At 37.3% G+C, this 25,180-nt stretch overlaps 1 protein-coding gene across 1 annotated transcript in view; it reads left to right on the forward strand.

Moving 5' to 3' along the window:
- The first annotated feature begins 1,508 nt into the window (after window positions 1-1,508).
- The window catches only part of nfatc3a (nuclear factor of activated T cells 3a), a 112,570-nt gene continuing 88,898 nt past the window's right edge, over window positions 1,509-25,180 (forward strand). Inside the window, exon 1 of the mRNA XM_079810677.1 lies at window positions 1,509-1,924. Coding sequence (XP_079666803.1) covers window positions 1,834-1,924 — 91 coding nt within the window. The 5' untranslated portion in view covers window positions 1,509-1,833. The remainder of the gene's footprint in view (window positions 1,925-25,180) is intronic.

The following is a 25,180-nucleotide window of genomic DNA, read 5'->3' on the forward strand; positions in this document are numbered from 1 at the left end:
TGTGTGTGTGTGTGTGTGTGTGTGTGTGTGTGTGTGTGTGTGTGTGTGTGTGTGTGTGTGTGTGTGTGTGTGTGTGTGTGTGTGTGTGTGTGTGTGTGTGTGTGTGTGTGTGTGTGTGTGTGTGTGTGTGTGTGTGTGTGTGTGTGTGTGTGTGTGTGTGTGTGTGTGTGTACAAAATGATATTCAACAGGACAATTGAGGATATATATAAATATCTTCTTAACTTCTAAACTAATATATATATATCTCATAAATCTATGTCATATGAGACTCGTGCTGCTCCTCCTGAATGGTCTTTGACATTATCTTAATGTCACTTTAGAGCATTTCAATGACTCAAACAAAGTCCTCATAGGACAATGAGTTAAACAAACACTCCACAACGTTGAGTATTATTGCTGATGACTTGTATCATAACACTTTCTCTGTGTTGCATATTGAGGACTGAAGTTTGCACTGTGCATTATTTTGTGAGTAGTGTTTCCATGGGAGAGAAATGTGCACATGATGTGCGTGTGTGTGTAGGCGTTTAGGCATATTTTATTTTATTAAATAAATTATTCTGTCATCACTCTAATTTAAAGATTTAGGAAAACAACAGGCTATACTGTATATCAGTCAGTGGTAATCAGACACTACATGCGTAAATGAAATTCTTTGACAAACACAAATCTTAAAAAATATAAAGCATAGTTGGGTATAAATGTCTGACACCACATTGTTAATCTGGGTTTTAAACATGAATTTAAATGTGGAAATAAATTAAGAAATAAAGAAAATTAAAACTTGTGCAGTTCTGCTGTCATTAAAGCAAGGGAGAACATACCAAATACTGAAAAATTCAGAAATTCAACATTTGACTTAATTTGTAATGCTGATATTATAATTTGTAATGAAACAAAATGTATTAAATTAGAAAAAGCTAACCAGAGTTATTTTATACCAGACTGAGGAGCAAAGATATATGGTTTATTTAATACAAAATTAATAAATACAATGGGATACCAAAAATCTGAGACCGTGAAAATCTAAGATTCAAAATCTAATTTAAACCTGGGAAAAACAAAGTTATAAGATTTTGAAATGATGTAGCCTAAACGATTAAACTTTATGGCGTAAAATATGTGAGCAATAAGGCACGAGATGCTGTGCTGAATTGTGAATAAGGGATTCAGGCATAATATACTTTATATTAATTATTAAATTATGTTCCGTTATATTTAATTATATCAACATTGCAGTGTATATTAATGGCATGTATATAATTTATTGCGTTTACAATAAAATGCTCTAAAACACGTGGTCTTTGAAAGAGGCTGATTCAACTGCAGGCAGCTATACCGTCACAGAAACTACAAGACCCATAAGGCCACTAAGTTTGTGTATGTGTGTGCGTGCGTAAGTGATTGAGTGCGTGTGTATGCGCGTGTGCGCGCGCTTGTGTTGTCTGCCGACTCGCCTGACGTCACCGCTGGAACTGCCCTGTCACGCGCTGTTAGTAAAAGTTGGGATAGGAGCTCGAGCCTCGAAACGGAGGGCAGAAGCGAATTTACGGACGAACTCGATCAACGGTTGCGCTGACGCACAACCGCCCCCCCCCCCCTTCGCGCCACGGGCGAAAAGTTGAAGCCGCTGCGAGTTCGCTGAATCTCCTCAGAAGGTCGAGCAGTTTGGATTATTCTGAGGGAGAAGCAATAATATTTTCTACCGATTGTACAGATTGTACAGCACGGAGGAAAAGTTCAAAAGTTTTGCCGTCATTATTTGTCAATGTAGTGAGTTTATTAAAGAGTCGGCGTACATAGACGGGGTGAGCCCGAGCTGTCAAACCCGATGACTACTGCAAACTGCCCCGGGAATGAAGAGCTGGACTTCAGACTGATCTTCGGGGAGGACGGGCAGCAGCCGCCGTTAGGCCCCGCAGGTCAGTGCCTTTACTTCGGGATACTCTGTCACACTCCTTCAGTTTAGATTAGCTCATGAATCATGCATCGAAAAAGTGAGGAGGTCGATAGCAAATTGAAAACACGCTGTTAAAAGCAGCAGAGCTGCGCCGTTCAAACGACAGCACTCGCCGGCTTTTCGCGTTCTACACCAGCAGCTGCAGTTTTGTTTAGTTTTTTGTGTGGTTGTAATTTCAGCCAATGAAAACGAGAAGCGGCAAGTTTAGGCGGCTGAATGAAAATATAACAAACAAGCACCTGTACACTCTTTCCTGGAGACTTTAAGCCGGTCACAGCGACTCAAAACCTTAGTTAGCCGTCTACCCAGACAGCCTTTTTAGACAACATAGGCGCGTTGAAGTGGTTTGAGACAGCCACCACGAATCTGACAGCTGCTGCACAGTGAAATGCTATAAAAGTTTCTGTTATCACTTGCCCCTGCCTTCAGTTAGAGCACATGGAAAAAGTTTCAACCCATAAGTTTCCACTAATACGGAACTTTGCACTGTTTCATGTCTCAATGTTACTCTTATTTACACCAATACATCAACAGTAGCTAGTTCTGTCACCGACTTTGCAGGTAAAACACATTTATTAAAATGTATGATTAAATAAACGAGTCCTGATCACAGTTAAGTTCAGGGAGGTGAATCTGTTTTCCTTTTCCATAATATAGCCTAAATATACAGAAGTATTCTTGCTTTTGTTATTAACATAATCTACATAGCTATTCAAATATTTAATTAAGGAATATTACATGCCAATCACATTATAAGATTAGAACTAAATGTTACTGTAAAAAAAAGTTAATATTTTCTTAGGATGATAGTTAATGTGCTCGTTCATTCTCAGAGTTTTAAGAGTTGTTAAATGTCTCAGCAAGTGTTTCCACTTAATGTGGAAATTGAATTGATACCAGGGTTTTGATTATTTGATTATCACTTTTTTTGTTCCTGCCCTCATTATTTCGTTAAACATTTTGCAATTGTCTTCAGTTTGCGACCACCAGGCATGGCGTATATGTGTGTGTTTGTGTAATTTCCTAATGAAAAAACGTGTGTGAGAAGTAGCAACCCTATCAGCCTCTGTCAGTGTGCTCGAGTGTGTCGTGAAGGAAAGAGATTTGGGTATAGTGAAAGCAGAATGCCTGTGTGTGGGTGGACCCCTGTGTGTTTTTGTTTAAGTTTTGCATGTTTTTTTGAAAAGTATTGCATGATGATCAGTAAATTGCATATGGAGATTTCATTCATTGCCTAGGCAAAAGAGGAATGAGCATTTTGTGGTATTTTAAAAGAGCAATCACCATGTTTTGTTATTATGTAAAATACTGTAATATTGTGTTTTAAATAGTAACTTTGCTACTTCATAAACTACAGGAATCAGTGAAACATCACTGTTGTGCTTCTGTTGACGCAAAAAGATTGTACCTGACACATGACCGGTCTGTAGGGAAATTGACAGAAGAAAACCTCAGAAGAAGTGGTTTTAAATTTGTCGCTCTGTATAATTTGGTCTGTAGTATGTAGGATTTGTACACTTGCATTCAAAGGTTTTATGAGAGATTTGTGAATTAAAATGATGTATTTATTTTTAAGCTACCATATAGTCCAACTTTATTCTTAAGAAGTGTAGCGTTCTAAAAAGAATTTCAAACAGATTTTGCTGAGGATAGAATTGTTTAGGAACTTACATTTCTATCTTGCCCCATTGTTTTGCATAGCCTAATTGGCAGCCATTGACAATAGGAAAAATGTAAAGGACATGTTAGGAAAGTTTCATATCCGAATAATTTTTTTTTTAATGTCAATAAAAATACATTAGTTTTAAGTTGTTGATCAGGTTTTATCCCAAGGTATTTAGGTGTCCGCTCATGCAAGAAGTCATCAGGATTTTAATGCAGCTAAAGGGCAGGGCTGTTGTTACTGTACACACTCATCTGTGTTTTCTGTGCCTCTGGTTGTTTTTAGACAAAGATAACAGAGTTGTATAGTCTTGTGTTTGTTAATAAAGCTGAGACAGTTGAATTTAGGTCAGGACTCTCTTTGTAAGATGTCATAGTCACAATATAATCACATCCTATGAAATTTTAATGACTCAGTCTTTTTGCTTTTTATTTTATTTATTCTTATCGTTAACTCATTTTAATTACCAAAAAACATAACTCTGAAACTTAATAAAACAGAATTGAGAACTTTCCAAGCAGCAAATTATGGCCCCTGGAAGGTGAAATGCTAATCATTGTAGGCGCACCTTTATAGATTCACATCGACAAGCTGTAATTTATGCCGATTTATATATTTAAAAATATAAATATTAAAGATTTATGAATTTTAAAATTGTGAAAAATCAATTGTAATTACTGTAATTCACCTAAAAAGCATTAGTTAGTATACAGTTAGATAGAGGAGAAAAAACTATACAATTTATGTAAAATTAATTAAACAACAAAGATGATAATACAAATCTGCATATACATGATGTAACGGGAGTGCTAACATCCAGGAGGTGCATGTAGCGTTAGAGACTGTTTTAGTGCACATGTATGTCTCACTCAGAATCACATCATTGCATCATAGCGCTAGTCTCTAACAAATCTGATTAGTTGTTGCTTGTTGTGATAATTCCAGTAACCGCAATGCATCAACACATTTGTCATATTCTCAGTCTGTTGAGAAAACAACTGGTAATACAAAATATTTAATGACCTGCATTTAGTCCCAAAAAATAGCTTAATTTAGCCTGTATCTCCCACCCTGTTACCAGTTCTGTCACTTTTTATTCTTTTTTTCACATGTAATTGATTTTGTCTATTTAATTATTATATTTATGTAATTTTATTTTGTTACAATCAGACAGCCTAGGCAAATACAGTTCCCAAATTTTGTTCAGAGTTAATCACACTTAGTAACGCTCGAGTTCTGTTAGTTCTCAATGTTGTTTAGTCCAAAGTGAAATCTCACAGGAGGACTGTCTGCTGGTTTGGTTAATCTGTGAATATTTGCATAGTGGCCATCGTCACCTTGAATGACCCACATCAGATGAATTTGAGCACATGAGGCAACTTTTAATTTAAACTTTTCTGTGCAGTTTTTCCTGTAAAGAAACATAACCGGATGTGACATGGCAATTCATTTATTATTGTGAGCAGAATATAGTATAAAGTAAACCATACAATTTTGTAATATTCAATTATTGAATTGTTATTTATTTGTTATTAATTATTTGAATACATTTTTTTGCCCAATTATTTTTTTTAAATACATTTCATTGTAAGAAAAAAAAGAAAAGATTTGGACTAAATTGTCATCTTTTTCTTTCACAGTAAATTCATATCATGTTACTGAATCCAAACCACAATCTCTTGATCAGGCTCCAGACTCCACTGGTTTCTCCGATTAATTGGCACCAATGACCGATTGCTGAAACGATCAGTTATGTGCAAAAATCCATACCGATAGTTTTTCTGGGTTGTGTCCATTGCTGGAGTGGCTGAGAAGGGGTGTATCTGTTTTCCTTTTCCATAATATAAATATGCCCTGTATGTAGTCCATCTGATGACAATTATGGTGTTCATCCCTAAAGTCATGAAACTGCTAAATTTGATATACTCTTTACAGAAGTATTCTTGCTTTTGTTATTACACTGCACTGTCATTACAGAACAAGAGCGGCCTCTAGAGGCGAAATAAAAACTATCACTGATGCCCCGTGGTGTTTGTTTTGACGTGAGGCTGTGCACTGCACAGAGTGGGTTTTCACTTCAGAAACAGATTTAAACATGACAATGAAACGGTATGTATACGGTACAGTACACTACACTGCATATTTTCATAATTATAAATAATTAATTTGTTGACTAGATGCTGCATTAGTGGAGAACAGCAGTATATTTGCCAGGCTGAGAGGATGCTAACATTGGTAGTAAATCAAGTGGTTAAAACAATGTGACAAAAACACAAGCAAGTCAGACCCGAATGTTTAATATCACAATTATTACCATCTATTTGCATTAGCTTATATTCAGCCGGTGCATTCGTTATACAGCGAAGTTGCATATTTAAAGCTGACGTGAGAAAGCAAATTGATATGTTCATGCAGCCGAGAGAAACATATTGACAAATCAGAAACGCATCTAATTTCACTTATTTTATATCGTCACTGTAATACAGATTTTGTCATTCGTGATTAGATATTCATCAAGTAAATAAAGTGAGAGTATACATACAATATACTTATGTGTCTAATTTTAATGACCCTTGTGCAGATATTTAAAAATGGCCATCTTTAAGCATGACTATTTGGATTTATATTAAATCCTAACAATACAATAAGAGTCCACTTGTAACATTAACTAAGGTTAATAAAAGCATTGTTGATTTCAACATTTACTAATACGTTTTTACATTTTAGTTGTATGTCTAAACATTAGTTAATGTACTATAAACTAACATTGAATGATCAAGGTATACTTAATATATTATTATTTATATTAAAAAAATATAGGAAGTTTTCATGGTCAAGTTTTCATTCAGTATCCATTTAAAAAAATTATCGGTTGATTAATCAGTTGTCAGCCAGCATGGTCCAACCTAGTTATCGTTATCTGTAAAATCCACTATCGGTCGACCTCTAATAACATCGCTGTGAGATCTAGTGAATAGCATTGAAATTCACAGCAGAATTCTCTGTTAACCATTTCAGATCAAACAACGCTGACGTGGAAACCAGGAGAAACTTAGTGCCAGTTATAGAAGGCTTTCCAGTCCACAATTCACCAGCATTCACCGTGTATTTAGTGTAGTAACGCTAACTGTAACCATGGTATTTTAGAATAAATAGTTGAATGTTTTAATTCATTTCATCTTTTGAAAGTGCAATTCAGGCACTTTTCAAGGTCTTTTCAGTGATTCACTTTTTCTAGCACTTCAAAGCTCCTAAATATTATCCAATTAAAAAAAAAAAATGATGTGATGACCAAAATTAAAATATTTAAAAAATTCAAAATGTTCTATTTTGTTTTAAAATAAATATTAGTTTTTTTACATGTTGCTGTTGTTAATAAAAGTTACTTTTATCTGCATCTCAAATCAAGCTCTACTGTCAAATGTGCATTTCTAAAAACTAATGTTACTTATTAATGCAAAACAATAGTATGATTAAATTACCTTTATGATTAAAAATCCCCCCACCACAGCAGAGTGCTACGAAATTCGGTGCTTGTGCCACCATCTGTAGAACTTAGTGGCACCGGTGCCACTGCTCTCAAATGTTAGTCTGGAGCCCTGTTGATGTTTGGGGAATCTCTATTTTGGAGATTATGAAATATCAGAACACAAACCATCATATTTATGAAAACTGTCTGACTTGCTTGCTACTATTGTGTTATGCTATCTCAAAATCTTAGCCTCAAAAATCTAAATAAGACAGTACACATAAATCTAGTATTTTATGCCCTCAGAATGAAGGCTTTGTCCCTTGTTTCTAAGACGGTGGTTGAGTGCAGTAAAAGTGGCCTCTTCCATTGTAGAGGTGGCAGTAGTAGGGCAGAAGGTGCTCTCTCAGGGCTTGGTAAAGTCAGATAGTGTGGAGCTGTCTGGCGTAGTGCCCAGGCACAGCATGTGGTCTTCAGATGGCAGTGGAATTCAAGGGGAGGGGCACAAGACCCTCCTGCTAGACAGAAACAGAAAAGAGGGTTGAGTCTTTCTCTCTCTTCATCTTTTTCATCAGTAGTTGGCCTAAAATGCCACCTGTAAGTGTAAGTGTTTGTGTGTGCGTGTGTTTTATTTTATGACAGACCTTTGCATCTTCTTACGGTCTTCAGGCTCTGAAAAACCAGGTTGACAGAGTGCATGAGTACCAGTCTAGAGGTATTTTAGGAGTGGGTAGCTAAATGTCGGCGAAGAAAAAGCGGGGCGTGCAGTGTTTAGCGTCTGCTAGCATGCATCTGCTCATCTGGCTGGCTGTCTCAGTCGTGGGAAAGACTGAAATTACATCGCTCTCAGGGTGGGTTATTTTAAGCCACAGCAAAAGTGGTAGAGGGCAGACTGCAGGTTTGCGAGTCCTGTCAGAGGAGAACTCCCCCCTCGGCCAGCAAGTGCCACCGGACGGATCGCCACACCTTTCAGCCCTGCACCGCCTCGTGCTGTGTGTGCCGAGCAGCAGAGAAGTGTTAAAATGCTGTGCGCTACATCCCCAGGTGAGGCCGCAGACTCAGGTGTATCATTGATGCTTGTTGGTCAGGGGACGAGTCATGAGGTGTAGCTCAGCCATGCAGTTTTATTTAGACCACAACAGTGTAACTGCAGTCCGCTAGTATAGAACGTTACCATAAAATCTCTCTTGACATTAAAACAATTTAAAACATTGAGTGGGAAAGATTTCATTTAAAAAAGTACGCATCAGTGTTTTTGTGTTTCTCTTTGGTTTAGTTTTTTTTTTCTAAACCATTACCCCTAAATTTAAGTGTTACTCTTTAATGCATATCTCGTCCCAGATCATTGTGCTATGGACATGAATGATACCTGTTTAGGATCTTTTCTAAAACGTTGGGCTGAAGAATTTTGCCTGGCGAATGTTAAAAAAATTAGGGGGGAAAACTCCTATAGACTTGCATTGAAGGAGAGAATGCCTTATGCAAGGGGTAGGATGTTTCTGACTTAGCCAGTAAGAAACCACCTAGTAACCACCCTAGCAACCACATATCAACACCCTAACGTGGCAGCAAATATTCAGCAGAAATGGTTAATTAAACTCTCAACAGCATAAACATCATCTGCTGAAACATGTAAGAGTTTGTTAATGAAGTGCATTTTTTTCATTCATACATCCATATTCAGTTCTGCCCAAGGTTTTAAGTGGGCTAACAGTGCTGAGTCATTTTTGTCTCTGCAGCACCGTGTTAACGTGCAACATAAAGGTGTGAAGGATCTGCTTGCAGGCGATCCATCGCAGAGGAACCATGCGGAGATATTATGGATATTGTAGCTTCAGAAAGTTGCTAAACTCCAGCATGAAAGTCTACATTGAAATTTAGTGAAAGAAAATCATTAACTTCCGTCATCATTATTAGCCTTATTATTCAATTGTTCACAGAAGTTGGTCTGTGCAACCTTGTTTGTCAGCAGGTGAACTTCAACAGCCATGTCAGCTCGCCCCTGCTGGGTTGAAGGCATCTAAAACACAAAAGATGTTTTGCAGAATGTTGGTAACCAAACAGTTTTGGTTACCATTGACTTCCATGGACAAAAAAACAAGAACAACATTTCTCAAAATATCTTCATTAGTTCCACAGAAGAAAGAAAGTCATACAGGTTTGGAGCAACATGAGGTGGTCTCAGTGCCTTACCAGTGACCAATAAGTTACTCATCTCTAATTTATTATTTTATTTACTGTAAAACTTTAAGTTAAAATGCTTCCTCTTCGTTCTCTTTTCCTCTGGAAATGCAAAAGCATGTATTGCTAATGCTACAGCAGGGCACTGATAGTTGTCCAATCCATGGTGGTTACATTCATGTGGCGCTGCTGTTCTTATTTTGGGCTTCATGCTGATTTTCTGCCAGAATGTGGTGTTGTAATACATGACAGTGAATCAGCTTTACATGCATTCAGGGGACTTGATACTAATCACAAGGGACATCAACATTTCAAGCTCATGTCCCTCAAGTTGTTTCTAGAGCCTTGTTCGGGGCAGGTTAGCTGTTAGCTTAGCAGCAAGAGGACCATGTGTACCAGTGAATCGCCTGACTCATTGGGTGTCAGAGAAGGTGTGTCTTTTGTTACAGAATCTGAACACTGTGTGAGAGGGGATCTGTAATGTGTTGTGTGTGAGGGGCTTGTTTCCTGGGGTGAGGCACGAGCAGATATGTGTGGCATTTGTCTAGTTTAAATTTAGTGTAACTGAAACCAGCAACATTCATTGGATGCAAATGCATAGGGAACGTTTTTGAAGTCTTTGGGCCATGAGGTAGAGAGATGGGAGCTTGTTGGATCAGACACAGGTGCTCGGCGCAGTCGGCGGATTTTACATTTCAAATTAAATGCGTCAGAGAGCCTTTGGCAACATCCTCTAGTTTTTTTTTTTTGTTTGTTTTTTTTACAGATAAGATGATTCGTGTTTTACTTTACAAAGAATAATATTTTTACTGTTAAAGTACACTGCTGTTTAGAAGTTTGTGGTTTTACTTTTATTCAACAATGAGACATTAATTTGATCAACGTGACCGTAAAGGTTTTGACATTGTTACAAAAGATTTCTATTTCGAATAATTGTCCTTTTTTTTTTCTTCTTCTTCTATTCATCAAAAAATCCTGAAAAAAAATTATCACAGTTTATTGAACTGATGGAAAAGTGTTACCAATTTTACATGTATAAAATTATGTCAAATTATGTATGTTACATGTATTTGTTTAATTAATTTATTTGCTTTGTCAATTAGGTAATATCTTTAAATAATTATTGTAGTAAAATTTGGAACTAGAAGCATTATCAAAAAGTCAAATTGTAAATATCTGTGGTTATAAGTCTGTATAATGAAGTCTGGTCTGCTGCTGTTTAAAGCTGCTGGATTTCATGTACTAATTATTGAATTAACTGCTCTAAAAATGACATTCATTGGCCCTTGGCAGTGTTTGGCAGAGGGGCAGTGTTGATTTCAGACTTTGTGTTCGGCATAGGGCAGTACTTTACCATATGTGTCGTTAAATTGCGTGCGTGTATATGAAACCCTATTATTCCCTCGTCAATCATCGGCCAAATAGATGTATTGAGCTGGTATTATTTTCTTAAGCAATCTCTGTGAAATCACAAATCATTAAGAAATCCCAATAATTGTGTGACTTTATTGTATTTTCTTTTATATTTCACATTGGAATTTGGTAACAAATTTACAAACTTGTCAAACGCAGTCCTCATTTTTAATTTCGCAGTTGGTTACCCCACCATTTTCAGAGGAAATTGCATCAACAGATGATTTTCTACCCATGGCAGCTATCAACACTCTTGAGAGAATTAGGGGTTGTTCAGACAGGACACACTCTTCTAGAGCACACCTGAATGGAACAGAAGATATGTGTTTTTTTTCTGAAGTAAATATTTTTAAGTACTTTGTATTGATTATTTATCTCTTGGGTACTCAATTTCACATTTATATCCAATGATCTGTGTGCATACTGGATTTAAATTTGGACTGTATGGGATTCTGAGGCTAGATTATTTGATCTTCCAGACCAGTCTTTCCTTCCCTCACACTTGTTTGCGTTGTACCTAAGGTCCCTCATTCTCCTCTGAGTCACCGCTTCACTTCCTTCCCCTTCTTTTGGTCCCCAAGGTGCTGTTACACAATTTACCCTCGGGCCGTTATGTAATTAAAAGTGTGTCTGACAGCTGGATGGTTGTGTGTGTGTGTATTGTATGTGGTTGTGGCGCATCACAGATGAGGCTCTGAGACTTTTGTCGGCTAAGATGATGAGTGTATTTTGTAGGGCTTGTCAATTAATCAAAATTTAACTGATATCGCAATTTGGCTCAGTGCGATTTTATGAAATTGCAAATGCTGCGATTTTTATTTATTTTTTTATTAAATAAATATATGCACAGCATGTTAGTGAAGGACGGTTCTGTGATCAGTAATGCTGCTTCATCTCTGAAAGCACTGCAAGCTTGAGTCGCTTATAATGTGCATTTGAAAAATCAACACACATCAAACATTTTCCCAAACTTATAATGCGAAGTGTATAAAAATCTGTTGTCCAAAAAAGACAACATTTGATAAAATGTTTTTACTCCAAACTCACTCCATAATGTCAGTCGAGTGTAGGGTTGGGCGATGTCTCCTAAATTGGCAGTTGACGATGTTTACAGTAAAACATCGTGATGGACGATGATATCCTCGTTTTTTTTTATTAATACAAATATATAATTTTCTATATCTGTATTTTACCATCTCTTTACATAAATACTATTTTCTACTTAAAAACTATATAATTTAGTTATTTTTCTAACCCAAATAACTAATCCGCGCTAGGTTGCACGTGAGGGAAAAAAGTAGCTTCTTCCACTTAAGAAGAGTTGTGCACTTTTTATTTTAATATATCTCTTTACATAAATACCATTTTCTACTTCAAAACTATAATTTCGTTACTAACCCAGTGTTTTGTATTGTAATGCTGTTTTACGTGAATAATACCGAGTGAAGCACAAAGCTTTGTTTACAAAGGAAATAAATTCGCAGCCATGAATGGATTCATGCCGAATGAGAGAGGTAGGCTGAGCCCAATTTAAGATTTGTCAGCTTTTTTATTCTGTTTTGCGATTTCCGTGAATTTTAACAATAGGCCTAACGTTAGTCCATTTTATCCCACATGGACATGCATATCGTTTCTTTTCTCAAATCTTCACTCGCGTCGCACCCATTTTGCAGGGAATTATACACGTTTCTTCCTTTCGTTTGTTTATAATTAAGTCTATTGCACCCATTCATGTCCTTTACTGTGGGAAAGTAGAAAAACACTGTAGAACGAATAGGCTACCTTTTTACTTCATTTTATTTAACACAGTTTGTGCTTGTTATTAGACTTGGTAAGACACGTCAAGTTTATTTAAATAGCGCATTTCACACACACAGGCCATTTTACTTTCGTTTTCTCTGGCAGTGAATAATCAAACATAGCTTAAATGTCTTGACCCTGTGGAAGATAAAATTCGCTCTTCAGCAGGGCTTAAAAACGGAAAAAAATATCAATCGGTTCACTCCGAGCAGAATCGATATTATAGCGTTTCCGTTTTTTCGTTCCTCAATAAACATTACTGTTCCGAAAACGGTTTGATAAGAAAAAATACCGGTTAATAACGTTATTTGAATTTGGCCTATACTTTAAACAAATATGTATAAATAGACTTATTTTCACTCAATAATAATATAACGCATGGTAATTAAAATTGAATATTTATTTCATAACATTTTTAAAACCAGAAATACATGCATTAATTACAAAGCATAAACAGCGGACCTGTTTTAATGGAGCGTTAGACAATCTAAAGTGGCCTCTTATGCCGAATTATTTTCAGAAGAGTGATAACATTCTTTGTACATAACTTTTTTTCAACACGACTTGTTTTAAAAATTGCATGAATAAAGAATAAATAAACTGGATAACCATTGCTCTTTTAATGCACCGTCAACTGCTAATTTCAAAGCAAACACTGCATCACATAATCAAACTCAGTCAGCTAATAAAGCTTGATCATTTAATGCAATATAACATACCATTTAATACGAAGCATCAACCATCTATATAGAAAACATTGACCTGTCCTGTATTGGCAATCTGAAAGACTATAGGAAAAATGTTTGATAGATGCTAGTAGCCTGCTTGGAGAGGCTTAAACGGAATCCATAAACTAGCCTAAATCAGTCTATTTGAGCTTTAAATCCGTACTGCTTATTTAAACGTTCGAAAAGAATGTCCTCCAATACCTGCACATTCATCGTAGACCTCAGCGGGGAAAGAAATGTACTTGAGGCATGAAAATGCGTGCTCTACACTGACTTGCGTTACCGGTAGATTCATAGATGACATTTCACTCACGCTTGATCCGTCAACGTCACATGCTGTACTCATTTCATGATTGGTCACTGCCAAATTAAAATATTAAAGAGAACGATAAAATAACGTTATTAACCGGTTAATGGTCATTTCAAATTAACGTTTCTGTTCAGAACGATTCAAATTGATTTTGATTTCGTTTCCGTTTTTGTTCCTCTTAAAATTTCGTTCGTTTCCGGTTTTCGTTTTCGTTCCTTGAACCGGTTCAGAGCCCTGCTCTTCAGAACTTTTACAACAAGTGTTGCTTTGCAAGATCAGGAGAAAACAACATGAAAACGAAGATATTTGAGAAGGTGTCTCCAGCTCGTGTTTCATCTTGCGTAGAGCGGTATATGATGCATCATTGAGGGGAAATGAAACAAGAAAATTTAATATTAGTTAAAAAAAATTTTATGTTCTTTAGGTTACCATTATTTACTGATAATTGTTTAAATATTTAACAGGCTGTGGTGTGTTGTTTCACTGAGGGAAGCGCTGAAATAAACACGCATGTTTATGAAATGGATGTTTGAGCCTCGTTTATTATTTCAAATTGTAGGTTATATCTGGCATAGACTACAGTATTTAAAATAGAATATATGCATTAGTTATATTCTCAATTTAATTTTCAGAGCAATCCCTGCAAAGTTTTTAGTATAACTATATAACAGGATTTAGTGTGCTTCGCACTCACAACAAGACTCGCAATGGGGGGCGTGGCATCACAATGGTGGCGCTCCACCGTGATGTCAGTCAGCCATCACGATGGACGATGATATCGTTCATCGGCACAACCCTAGTCGAGTGTTTGAAATAACTTCCTTTCATGAGCTGATGTGGCTTCCTATAATAGAATAAGGCAGACAGTATATTATTGTATAGTTTTCTGAGATTTGTTTCTTAAATGTATTGCTGAAACACGTTACAAAGACTGTGAACAGTGTAGTACTGAATTGTGGAGTTAGACCGCTAAACCGTTTTTATCATTGCTGTGTCCAGGATTTTTTGGGCGGAGCTAAAACGGTGGCTCGATGACGCACTAGAGTCACTGTGCATATGGCCCCTCCCCCAACACTATCATAACTGTTGATGACGCACTGGAGCCACTGAGCCTGGCCCCTCCCCTAACACTATAAACACAAAGTAAAATGTGCAAGACTGCTGTGGCATTCATATCGGTGCAGAGAAGTGCGAGTGTTTTCAATGAATTCCTATAGAATGAACTGAAAATGCGCCAGTGGAAACGCGGCAGTGGAAACACTGTGCATGACAGTGTGGCCGTGCACATTTTAAACACAACACGACAGCAAAACAGTACATTGACAAACTCCCTTAAATAGGTGCTTTTACATTTCACTTTGAAACCAAATCTTCCGCAATCATCTTATCATCAGCTCCTCACTCTCAAATTAAATCTGACTCCTACTGCTAGTTTGTGCTGCGACTCTCGTTCGGCACACTGTATTAAGCAGACATGTTCAGTTTTTAATTGTGTGTTCTCTAACTGAACTAAATAATTTACTATAAAAAAAATGACGGTGGGGGTGGTGCTGCGGTGGGAAATTGATGTAACCAGTGAACACCGGTAACACTGGCACCACCGACTATCACAACAAGCCTACAGCAAATATACTTTCAGTCATGTAAATGGCTGCATCCTCTGCTTTAAAGATGAAATCTAAAGCCGCTTTTCCTCTGCGGGAACTTTCCCCAGGAACTAGGGACTTTGGGGTGGTACTTGGTGTGTTTCGACTAGGGTTGGGTATCGTTTGGGGTTTTTTCGATACCGTTGCCAAACCGATACTTTTAAAACGGTACCCGTGCCTAAACGGTGCCTGAACCGATACTTAAAAAAAAAAAAAGAGCCACAAAATGAGGTGGATGAGATTAAAGAATGGCTTTTTATTTATTTATTTTATTTATTATTTAAATTAAGCAATTTATTACAAGTTTAAAGTTTACTTCAATATATAAATATAAATAAATACAAAACACAATTTACTTAACAAATTCACAGTAAAATGAAAGCCACCTCACCCAACTACAACAGGCCTAATTTAACTCTAAATAACAGTTACAGTAATAACATATTGGCACCGGGTTTCGGTACCCAACCGTAGTTTTGACCACAGGAACGGGGGTCTAAATAAAGTTACAGGAAAAAAATTCCCCCTCAAAACGGCGCTGCTTGCGAGGTAGTACTTCAGAAAGTTCAGGAACTTTCGGGGGTGGGACTTGGGCCCTGAACATGCTGATTGGTTGAGTTCATGCAGCATTTTATTTCAACCTAAAAGTCTGTTGTGGCGCGTGCAGTAAGAGTTGTTTCCTATTCGAATCAAAAATGGAGTTTAAAAAATACAACTGATTATCTGACAACTTGGTTCAGGCCTACGGTCCTACGTCACCGGATTAATCTTTATGGTACTTTAGACCGCTATGGAAACGCAGACAGTAACAGGTCTGGGGGAAAAAGAGTTCCTGGTAAAAAAGTTCCTGGGACAAATTGTTCTGGGTAATTTCGGTGGAAACGGGGCTTAACTTAATATGTAGTAATGCGGAAAGTAAAATGCAAAAATCAGTGAACATAATTTAAGTCCCTCTTTGCAGTGCTATTTCTCAGTTTCTCATTCCTTTTTTTCTTTATCTCATTTTTGCACTTTTTCATTTCTTTTTTTGGCTGCAGTGAAACCAAAAGGGTTCCCCAAATAGTGGACAAAATAACATAATGATCAACTAGGTAAATATGCAGGTACATGGTCATATAATGATGCCAAAGTTATCTTTCAGCTGTCTGTCAGCTTATCAAAGTCTTTTGAATTTTTCTTGCTCTGACCACTTTGAACAAAGGTGAGATCAGCATGTGTTCAGATACAGTACAAACAGGCAAAAAGCACTGTTTATGATTCATAAAGAAAGGTATGAGGCCTTTATTTATGTTTCTGGGAATTGCTCTGTAATGTGAACTGCAATTGGCCAGACGTAAGATCTGAAACCAACTCTATTGCTTTGGCTATTTCGGCTGCGATTGACAAGGTTGGGGCTAAATGAACCTGAGGCGCTCACTTGCCGGCTGAGCTTTGTTTATCCTGTAATGTTATCACAGCATGAGATGGTTTAATTAGGGAGCTTTATTTAGAAAGCAAACATACGTTCATGTTGGCTTAGGCTGCCATCACCTAGCACGGCGGACATCCGCAGCTTGTTGGTGATGTAACTGGCTGCCGTACTGGGGCCACAGCAGTGACTCGCCTGCACGGGAAAGAGGATGCAAAAAACTAGTGAATGTTGCTAAAAAAAAGAAATGGATGTAATCCTACTTGAAAGAAAATATATGACTTGAAAAGAATTCCTTTTTGAAGACCCAACATTATTAAAGATAGAAAGGCTTCAGATTGAATTTAGAAATTGCTTAATATCATAAGTACATTACATTATTAATCGTTGAGTATTTTGATGATTAATCGAGTAATCCGATTTTTTTTTTTAGGTAATAAAAATAGACCTAATTGAACAATACATGGTATAATAACAATGAGGCAATAATTAACACTGTTAAAATACATAATGTAATTTATAGGGCTGCCCTCAACTAAAGATATTTGTAGTCTATTGACTAGTAGTCATTCATTTAAGCAATTAGTCGACTAATCGCAAGTTTATGTTAAAGGTCCCATGATGTGGATTTTTTTATTATTTTATGTTTTCCTGATGTGTACTTATATTGTTAGTATGAGTTTTACATCATAAAATGTCATAATTTAGAAATAAAAGGCATTTTTTTCTATACTGATTTTAGCCCTCTGGCTTGAATGCTCTGTTTGAAGGGGCGTGTCTGCTGTGAGACTTCAGTGTAAACGCCCACTGTTGTGATTGGCTGACATCTTTGCATTTGAAATGCCTATTACATGTGGAACCTCTCTTGAATACTTTTCCTACGTTTTTTACTATAGAGCTGTCAAGATTAAGGAATCATGAAAGTGTTGATTATAGCATTATTTTTAGATCTTTTCCCATCACATGAAAGGCTGCAGTGACGAGCATTGAGTAGGACACAGGCAGTCTGTTTATCGCATGAATGCAGTGATCTCGTCATTGCAGGGCTATTTTTCTCACAAATTTTTTTTTATCACAACTTACAACGAACACAATATCGATATGAATACAGTAAGAGCGATCGTTGTGCAGCATAACAGCATCATTCATTATAACAGCAGTTTGGGCAAATGTGCAGATACACTCACGGCGTGTAATTGACAGCTTGAAACATTATAAAGAGATAGTTCTTTGATCTCGCTCTGTAGTTTAATCACAATTTAAATAACAGGTTTGTTTCATAAAAGAAACAATGTGAAGTTGATCGTTTAGTCACTGGCTTGATTCACTGATGCATAAACGGTATTAAAGGATTTAGAAAGAAAGTCTGCATGAACTTGAATAATTAGCTACTCATCAGAAAACACTGATCACAGATCAGGCATTAATTAACACTGTTACTCACTGTTTGTGGTGGTGCTGTCGAACCTATATGCACGTTTTGTTGTTATTGTAAGTTTACAGAAATAAAAGTATACCCTTTACGGGCGGCATTGGCTCAGTGGTTCATGGTTGTCTACAAACCGGAAGGTTGGTGGTTCAATCCCAGGTTCCACCTGACCAAGTGTCGAGGTGTCCATGAGCAAGACACCTAACCCCAGCTGCTCCCGACGAGCTGGATGGCGCCTTGCATGGCTGACACCGCCGTCGGTGTATGTATGAATGAGTGAATGGGTGAATGTGAGGCAGTATAATGCGCCTAAAAATAGCACACATTTAACTAGGTTAACATTAGTGTGAGTGAACTTGTAAAGTGGCGACTACTTGTATGTTTCCAGTGATAAGCCATATTTTAGGACGATGAATGATGGGCAAATGTTTGTATTTCCTGCCGTTAACGATCTGTCCATCACTGCGTGATTTTGCAACTAACTAATTAATACAATTTTGGTCAATCAAGCCTCTTCTAGTCGACTAACTGTTAGTATATTAGTTAGTAGGGCTGGGTAAAAAATATAGATTTCTCTATTTTAATCAATTCTCATTTTTATGAACCAATATCGATTCTTAAATCCCAAGAATCGATTAGTCATCCTGTTTTCAGTTGATGAATGAACAGAGAATTGTAGCACTCCTCCCATCCAATAAATCGCAATAATCTTTGTGCTTTATTACGTTGATATTAAAAAAAATTCTCAGATTTAAACGTCCATTTTATTACAGAATTCAAAAACATAAATACCGTTTTGGCCTTATGACGTGAGATCGCTCTGGCACAGCTCAGCTCAAGAGAAGCGGCAGCGTGGAGCGCACATGAACTGATCTTCTCATCCGCATTCATAACAGTTACAGCGCAAAATAAACATGAATGAGCATCTGAAAGTATGTTAAAATATATAGGACAACTTACCGAAATCTGTCCATAATCTTATTAAATATAGGCTATGCTTCAGCTTTCCTTTTATATTTTTAAATTTGATCTATAAATTAAATTAGAATAAGACACTATAGGCTGTTACCAATCAAATTAAATCATTTACACTGAAAAATTAAAACGGCATTAAATAATGTTATGAGATTATTTTAAATATTTTTGAATATACAAATAAGAAAAGTTGGAAAGACGGAACTAAACCACCAGTAGGTGGCGGCAGGTGACCGTCTTAATAAAAGTTTATGAATAGGTCATTGAATCTTTGATTCAACCGATTCATTCAAACACTGAATCATTCAGTAAAACGCTGTTGCTGTGATATTTGTTTGGAACTATTTTCGCTGCTGAAATAGAACAAAAACAGTCCATATTGCATCTAAAATGTAAGTGACTTAATGTTAATTAATTGTTTATGGAACTGGCATATGAAATCAGTGTCATTTTTAGTCATTTTAGTCATTTTCACCGCATCGTGGTCACGGTAAGGTGGGCCACTGCCTACCGGTGTATAGCATATCCTGATGATAGCTATTGTTCTCAGAGAGAACAAAAATATTTAAGAGAGATAGAGAAGGGAGGCTTATATCCAGGGGTTCCAATGCAATGCACTTGTACATAATGATTAGATTTGGGATTATTTTCATAGTCAATTAATCTGTTGAATATTTTCTCAAGTAATCGATTAGTTGTTTGGTCTATAATATGTCCGAAAAATGTGGATCAGTGTTTCCCAAAAGCCCAGGATGACGTCCTCAAATGTCTCGTTTTGTCCACAAGTTTACTGTCACATATGAGAGAACACACTAGAACATATTCACATTAAACAAGCTGGAATCAAAGAATTTTACTTTTGTCTTAAAAAATTACTCAAGCCGACAAATCGATTATCAAAATAGTTGTCGATTACAGTTTTTGCCAATTGCTAATGAGGCAGGTGCAGATTAACGACAGAAGGATGAATTTGGTGAAGAAGAGCGAGAGCTTTGTCTTGATGTTGACAGGGTGCAGACAGCGATCACTTGCGATTGCATTTAGAATGTAAATTTTTGATGAATTTATGAGAAATCTACAGACGCAAACAGGAAGTAAAACTCCCATTGATTTTTCTCCATAAGGATTTAGATTATCAGCCATAATGTCTAAAACATCTGAGGTAGACTGACCACGAGTTGAGAAACGAAAGTTTTTGCTTCTGTAGCTAGAGGTCTGTAAGAAAAACTACACTACCCACAGTCCTAAGCTTAACAGCGACGCCTCTGATTGGTCCAACTCGCTGTTATTACCATAGAAACGTTTTACCGTACCCGCGAACGGCTGTAGCAATAACAATAACTAACTAGCTGACTAGCAAAGGGAGCTTGTTGTCACAAACTTTCAGTGGTTTAAATATCAGAGAGTGCATATAATTACATCCAGTTATTTATCTGATAATAATGTATCCTGAATTTTACTTGTAGGCCTACATTGGCTAATGGGAAAAGGAAGAGGTGACTTGTTGAGTCAGTGGCATGAATCTAACCGTGAACCAAATTAACCCCAAAAACATAACGTTTAGTACTGTTTTCCGAGCTCACTCACTTTGGGCTTGTAGCCGAGCCCGTTTGCTGGCATTAGGAGGAGGGCTGCTGTCTTGACGGCGCTTAAAAAATTGCCAGATATCCATGTTTGAATCTTGGTTGCGTGTCGTTCATGAATGATTCGTTCATTTTGAATGAATCTTTAATATGACTCGGGACTACCGAGTTGTCTCAGAGTGATTTGTTCATTTTGTGTTGACCGCGCATGCGCATTACGCAACATATGGGTTCTGATTCTGAATCGACAGGTGAGATCCGAGTCTTTTGTTCTTCCTGTCAGTCCCATAGAGACGGAAAGAGAAAAGATTAGTTCATTTTGCTGAAAGAGACTCAAAGATCTGAGTCAGTAAAATGATCCTAACTTCCCACTACTCACAGAGACAGTTGCAGCGCAATATGAAAGACTTCGTCTAACTGTACAACAAACATCCAATGAAAATGAACAATATGAAACTAAAACGACATAAGCTTAATTTAAAATGGCTTAGGAACTGTAGGCTATTTAGAGGTGGATAAACTCAATTTAGAGGTGGATAAACGCCCTTTGGAGGTGGGTAAACGCTATTTCCGAATTTTGGGAGGTGAGTAAACAGCGTTTATGTGCGTTTAGCCTTCACTACATCCCTGATTGTATATAAATACAACAGATCAAACATGTATAATAAATGAAATAAGTTCTTTTCAGGTTTTTCATGTAGGTCTAAACTAGATTTTCAGGTACAGAAATAGTAATCAAATGTCAAATGTCACTTCATAATCTTCACTGTATAAATATAGATTAACGCTTAAAGTTATTCAGTCAGGAGCCATGAGTGGTTTTTTTTTTTTGTTATCTCGTCTTTTATGAGAAAACGCTTCCCTGCCATTGACAAGATTTTTCCATGCTTTCACTGTTATACGATGGGGGGCGCTATTACGCATCTCCTGAACAAGTACAGAATCTGATCAAAACACAGGCGAAGAAGAAGCAGGAATGAGCGATCTCTTATAAGCAGATGCATATTGAAAATAATGCGATCATCAACATTAAACAGCATATAAATCAAAACTGTCTAAAGTTATTGAATGAAATGTCGACCCAGGACGAGCTATAGGACTGTGAAGCTTTAGGGGTGTTGATGGACTCCATCTGTGTTTTGATCATTGTTCCGAATCACGTCTGTATGCAAGTTAGTCGTGATTTTCTCAGCTTTTTTCTCAAAATGTTACTTTTTTCATTAAAGAGTTAGTTCACCCAAAAATGAAAATTCTGTCATTAATTACTCACCCTCATGTCGTTCGACACCCGTAAGACCTCCGTTCATCTTCGGAACACAAATTAAGATATTTTTGTTGAAAGCTGATGGCTGAGAAAGGCTTCAGATAGGCCTCCATTGGCATTCAGTACATTCACACTCACAAGACCCATAAAAGGCACTTAAAACATTGTTACAAAGTCCATCTCACCACAGTGGCTCTACAATAATTTTACAAAGCGACGACAATAGTTTTTGTGCGCAAAAAAAAATCTAAATAACCACTTTATTCAACCTCTTCTTGTCTTCCGTGTGTGCCTCCACGACGCATGCGCGAGAATATGACGTAGCACCGGAGTTCGGGAATCCATGAAATGCACACTTTAGCCCCATTTTGAGCACTACGCCGAGACCTAAAGCACGATCAATGTAGAATTCAACAGCTTAGATACGCGCGTCTTCCTCTGCTTGTAAACAAATCGCTTCTGGGTCATGTGTCCGAACGCCGGATCTGCGTAATATTCTCGCGCATGCGTCGTGGAGGCACACACGGAAGACAAGAACAAGTTGGATAAAGGTGTTATTTTGATTTTTTTTGCGCACAAAAACTATTGTCGTCGCTTCGTAAAATTATTGTAGAGCCACTCTGGTGAGATGGACTTTGTAACAATGTTTTAAGTGCCTTTTATGGGTCTTGTGAGTGTGAATGTACTGAAATCAATGTGCTTTCAACAAAAATATCTTAATTTGTGTTCCGAAGATGAACGGAGGTCTTACGGGTGTGGAATGACATGAGGGTGAGTAATTAATGACAGAATTTTCATTTTTGGGTGAACTAACCCTTTAAACTTACCCACATTCAAGTGTTGAGAAAAAAGAATGCATGAAGCTAGAATAAAACAGAGGGTCTGTTCTTTCTTTTGATATATTGCATGTTCAGATATTCATACAAGATATTCTGTAGGCCATGAAACTTGTGAAAATGACCAAAAACGCTGGTGGTGACTGGCAAATATCATGTTTACGTTCACTTAAGACATAACAGACTATGTTTACGAGGATACTCAACAAGACCGGCATTTTGACATAATTTTGTGTGAATATTCGCGCGCTGTGAGATGAGGAGGCGCGTTCAAATTTGCGGCATACCGATGCCGATATATCTGCAACAGACTCATATCGGCAGACGGATAAATCGGTCGGGCTCTAGTTAAAAGAAACCCAAACTTGCAGCATATGAGCTGGAGTTTGTTAGCCGAGCTGCTGAGACATGCTCCGCATTTAAATGATAGCAGTTCAACACTTTGCATGAAACACAGAGCGCGTCAGACTTTATGAAGTCAGTCAGTCACCTTTATTTATATAGCACTGATTGCTTCAAAACAGCTTTACAGTGATAACAGGAAAGTAATTTTGTTTTTGAAGAAAAGGTTTTTGATTAATTTCTGTTATAAAAACTAATCAGTCTAGGGCTGAAACGATTCATCGAGTTACTCGATTACAAAAATTCCTCGAGGCAAAAATTCTGCCTCGAAGCCTCGTTAAATTCCTATGACGCGCACTATACGCGCAGGGATCTGATTCACACGGACCGCTGTTCAATGTTCAGGAAGCACACCATAGCGCGTGATACATTTTGAATTTAGTTTAGATTCTAGATGCCCAGAATCACTATAGTAACTGCATGTTTTACACAGTTTATGTAAGTTGATTACCGTTCTTATAGCTGCCACACACACACACACACACACACGGTGCGCGCAAGCCCCGAAGCCAGATCGCTTTCACTTTCATCCTCATAAAGTTTGTCAAGTAAATGCTTTTAAAGCCTTGCCAGTTTGAACATTGAAGCGATTGTGCACTTTTCAAAAACAACAAAACGGAAAACTTATCCGTTCAGTGCTCAGCTTTTTTCTGTGACACGGAGAGTTGAGCCGTGTCGCGTCTTTGACAACGAGCGCGCGCCCTGAAGGCAGACCTCTTTTCGCGTGAAGATCGCGCGCGGAGAGCAGTGCAGAAACGCAGTGTCAACGCCGTCCTGTGACTAAAGTAAAGTCACTAAAGTAGCTTAGAAACTCAACTCAACCGTTATAGGCATACATTTGAATACCTTTTGAAGTAATAACAAACCACAGCTTCATAATGAATAGAGACGGAATGAGTAATTCACACACACAATCACTCTCTCATTAATGCATCCAAATAAATGTAATGTAGGTCTACTACTGTGTTAATGTATCTGTATCTGATGTACAACAAACATAAATCTGCCCCACAGACATCAATAACTGCTGAAAGTGAACCGTTTCCTTCAAGTATTTTAAAATCACAAAGAAATGCACTTTTTGCATTTGTTGGAAAAATTCAAACTTTAATAGTAGAAAATCAGTAACACACACACACACACACACGCATGCACCCTCCTCTCTCTCGCGCCAGTCAGACCAATCGTGGCAATGCATCACATATGCTTAAACTTTTATGTAGCCACGCAACAATAATTTCAGCATTCACTGTAGGCCTATACACCGGGACGTGATGTTGTGACGCGATTTTTCGAACGGATGCTTCACCTAAAATACACCGCTATGCAAGTGATGCAAGCCAAATGCAGCGTTCTATTGAAAATGAATGTATGTATGCAGTACCAAATTGCAATGAAGCCTCACGCACACACACACACACACACACACACACACACACACACACACACACACACACAGGTTGCTAGGTTACCATAGCAAAAAGGCTCACCCCAGAAATGATATATTATTTGTTAGTAGCCTAATGGTAAATGCTGCAGGTGTAGAAATCTACATAAAATATATTTACTTTGATGTCAGGGCTAGATTACAGCATGAAACCTGTTGTGCATATTAATAAATTAAATTGCTTTTCCTCTTCATTTTCGTTATGCATTATTTGTTTTGGTTGTTTAAAAACACAGATTTTTGTATCCGATTAATCGATTGATTAAGTGCTAGATTAATCGATTACAAAAAGAATCGATAGCTGCAGCCCTAAATCAGTCATTTAATTTGGTGCCATTGAAACAACACCATCTTCAATTAAAACAGAAAACCCCCAATGCGTTCCGGACCGAGAATGTAAACCATGAAATAGGTTTGAAATAGTTTTGAAACCATACCATCATCATCTCCACACAAACCCCTAAAACGGCGAATCCGTGAAAACTGCGACTGCATGTAGGCAATCATTATGTGTTCAGCCTATAGGCTAGCGTGTTTGAATACGTATGTGTGCATATGTGTTTTTATTTGTATAGAAGGGAAGGAAGCTTTCTCATCTTTATCCATTCCCAAATGCACATTATTGTAAACCTCTTAACCATTTTATCAAGTTTTTCAGCTGTAT

The sequence above is a fragment of the Gobio gobio genome (genome assembly GCF_949357685.1).
Source record: "Gobio gobio genome assembly, chromosome: 2".
NCBI classification, from domain to species: Eukaryota; Metazoa; Chordata; class Actinopteri; order Cypriniformes; family Gobionidae; genus Gobio; species Gobio gobio.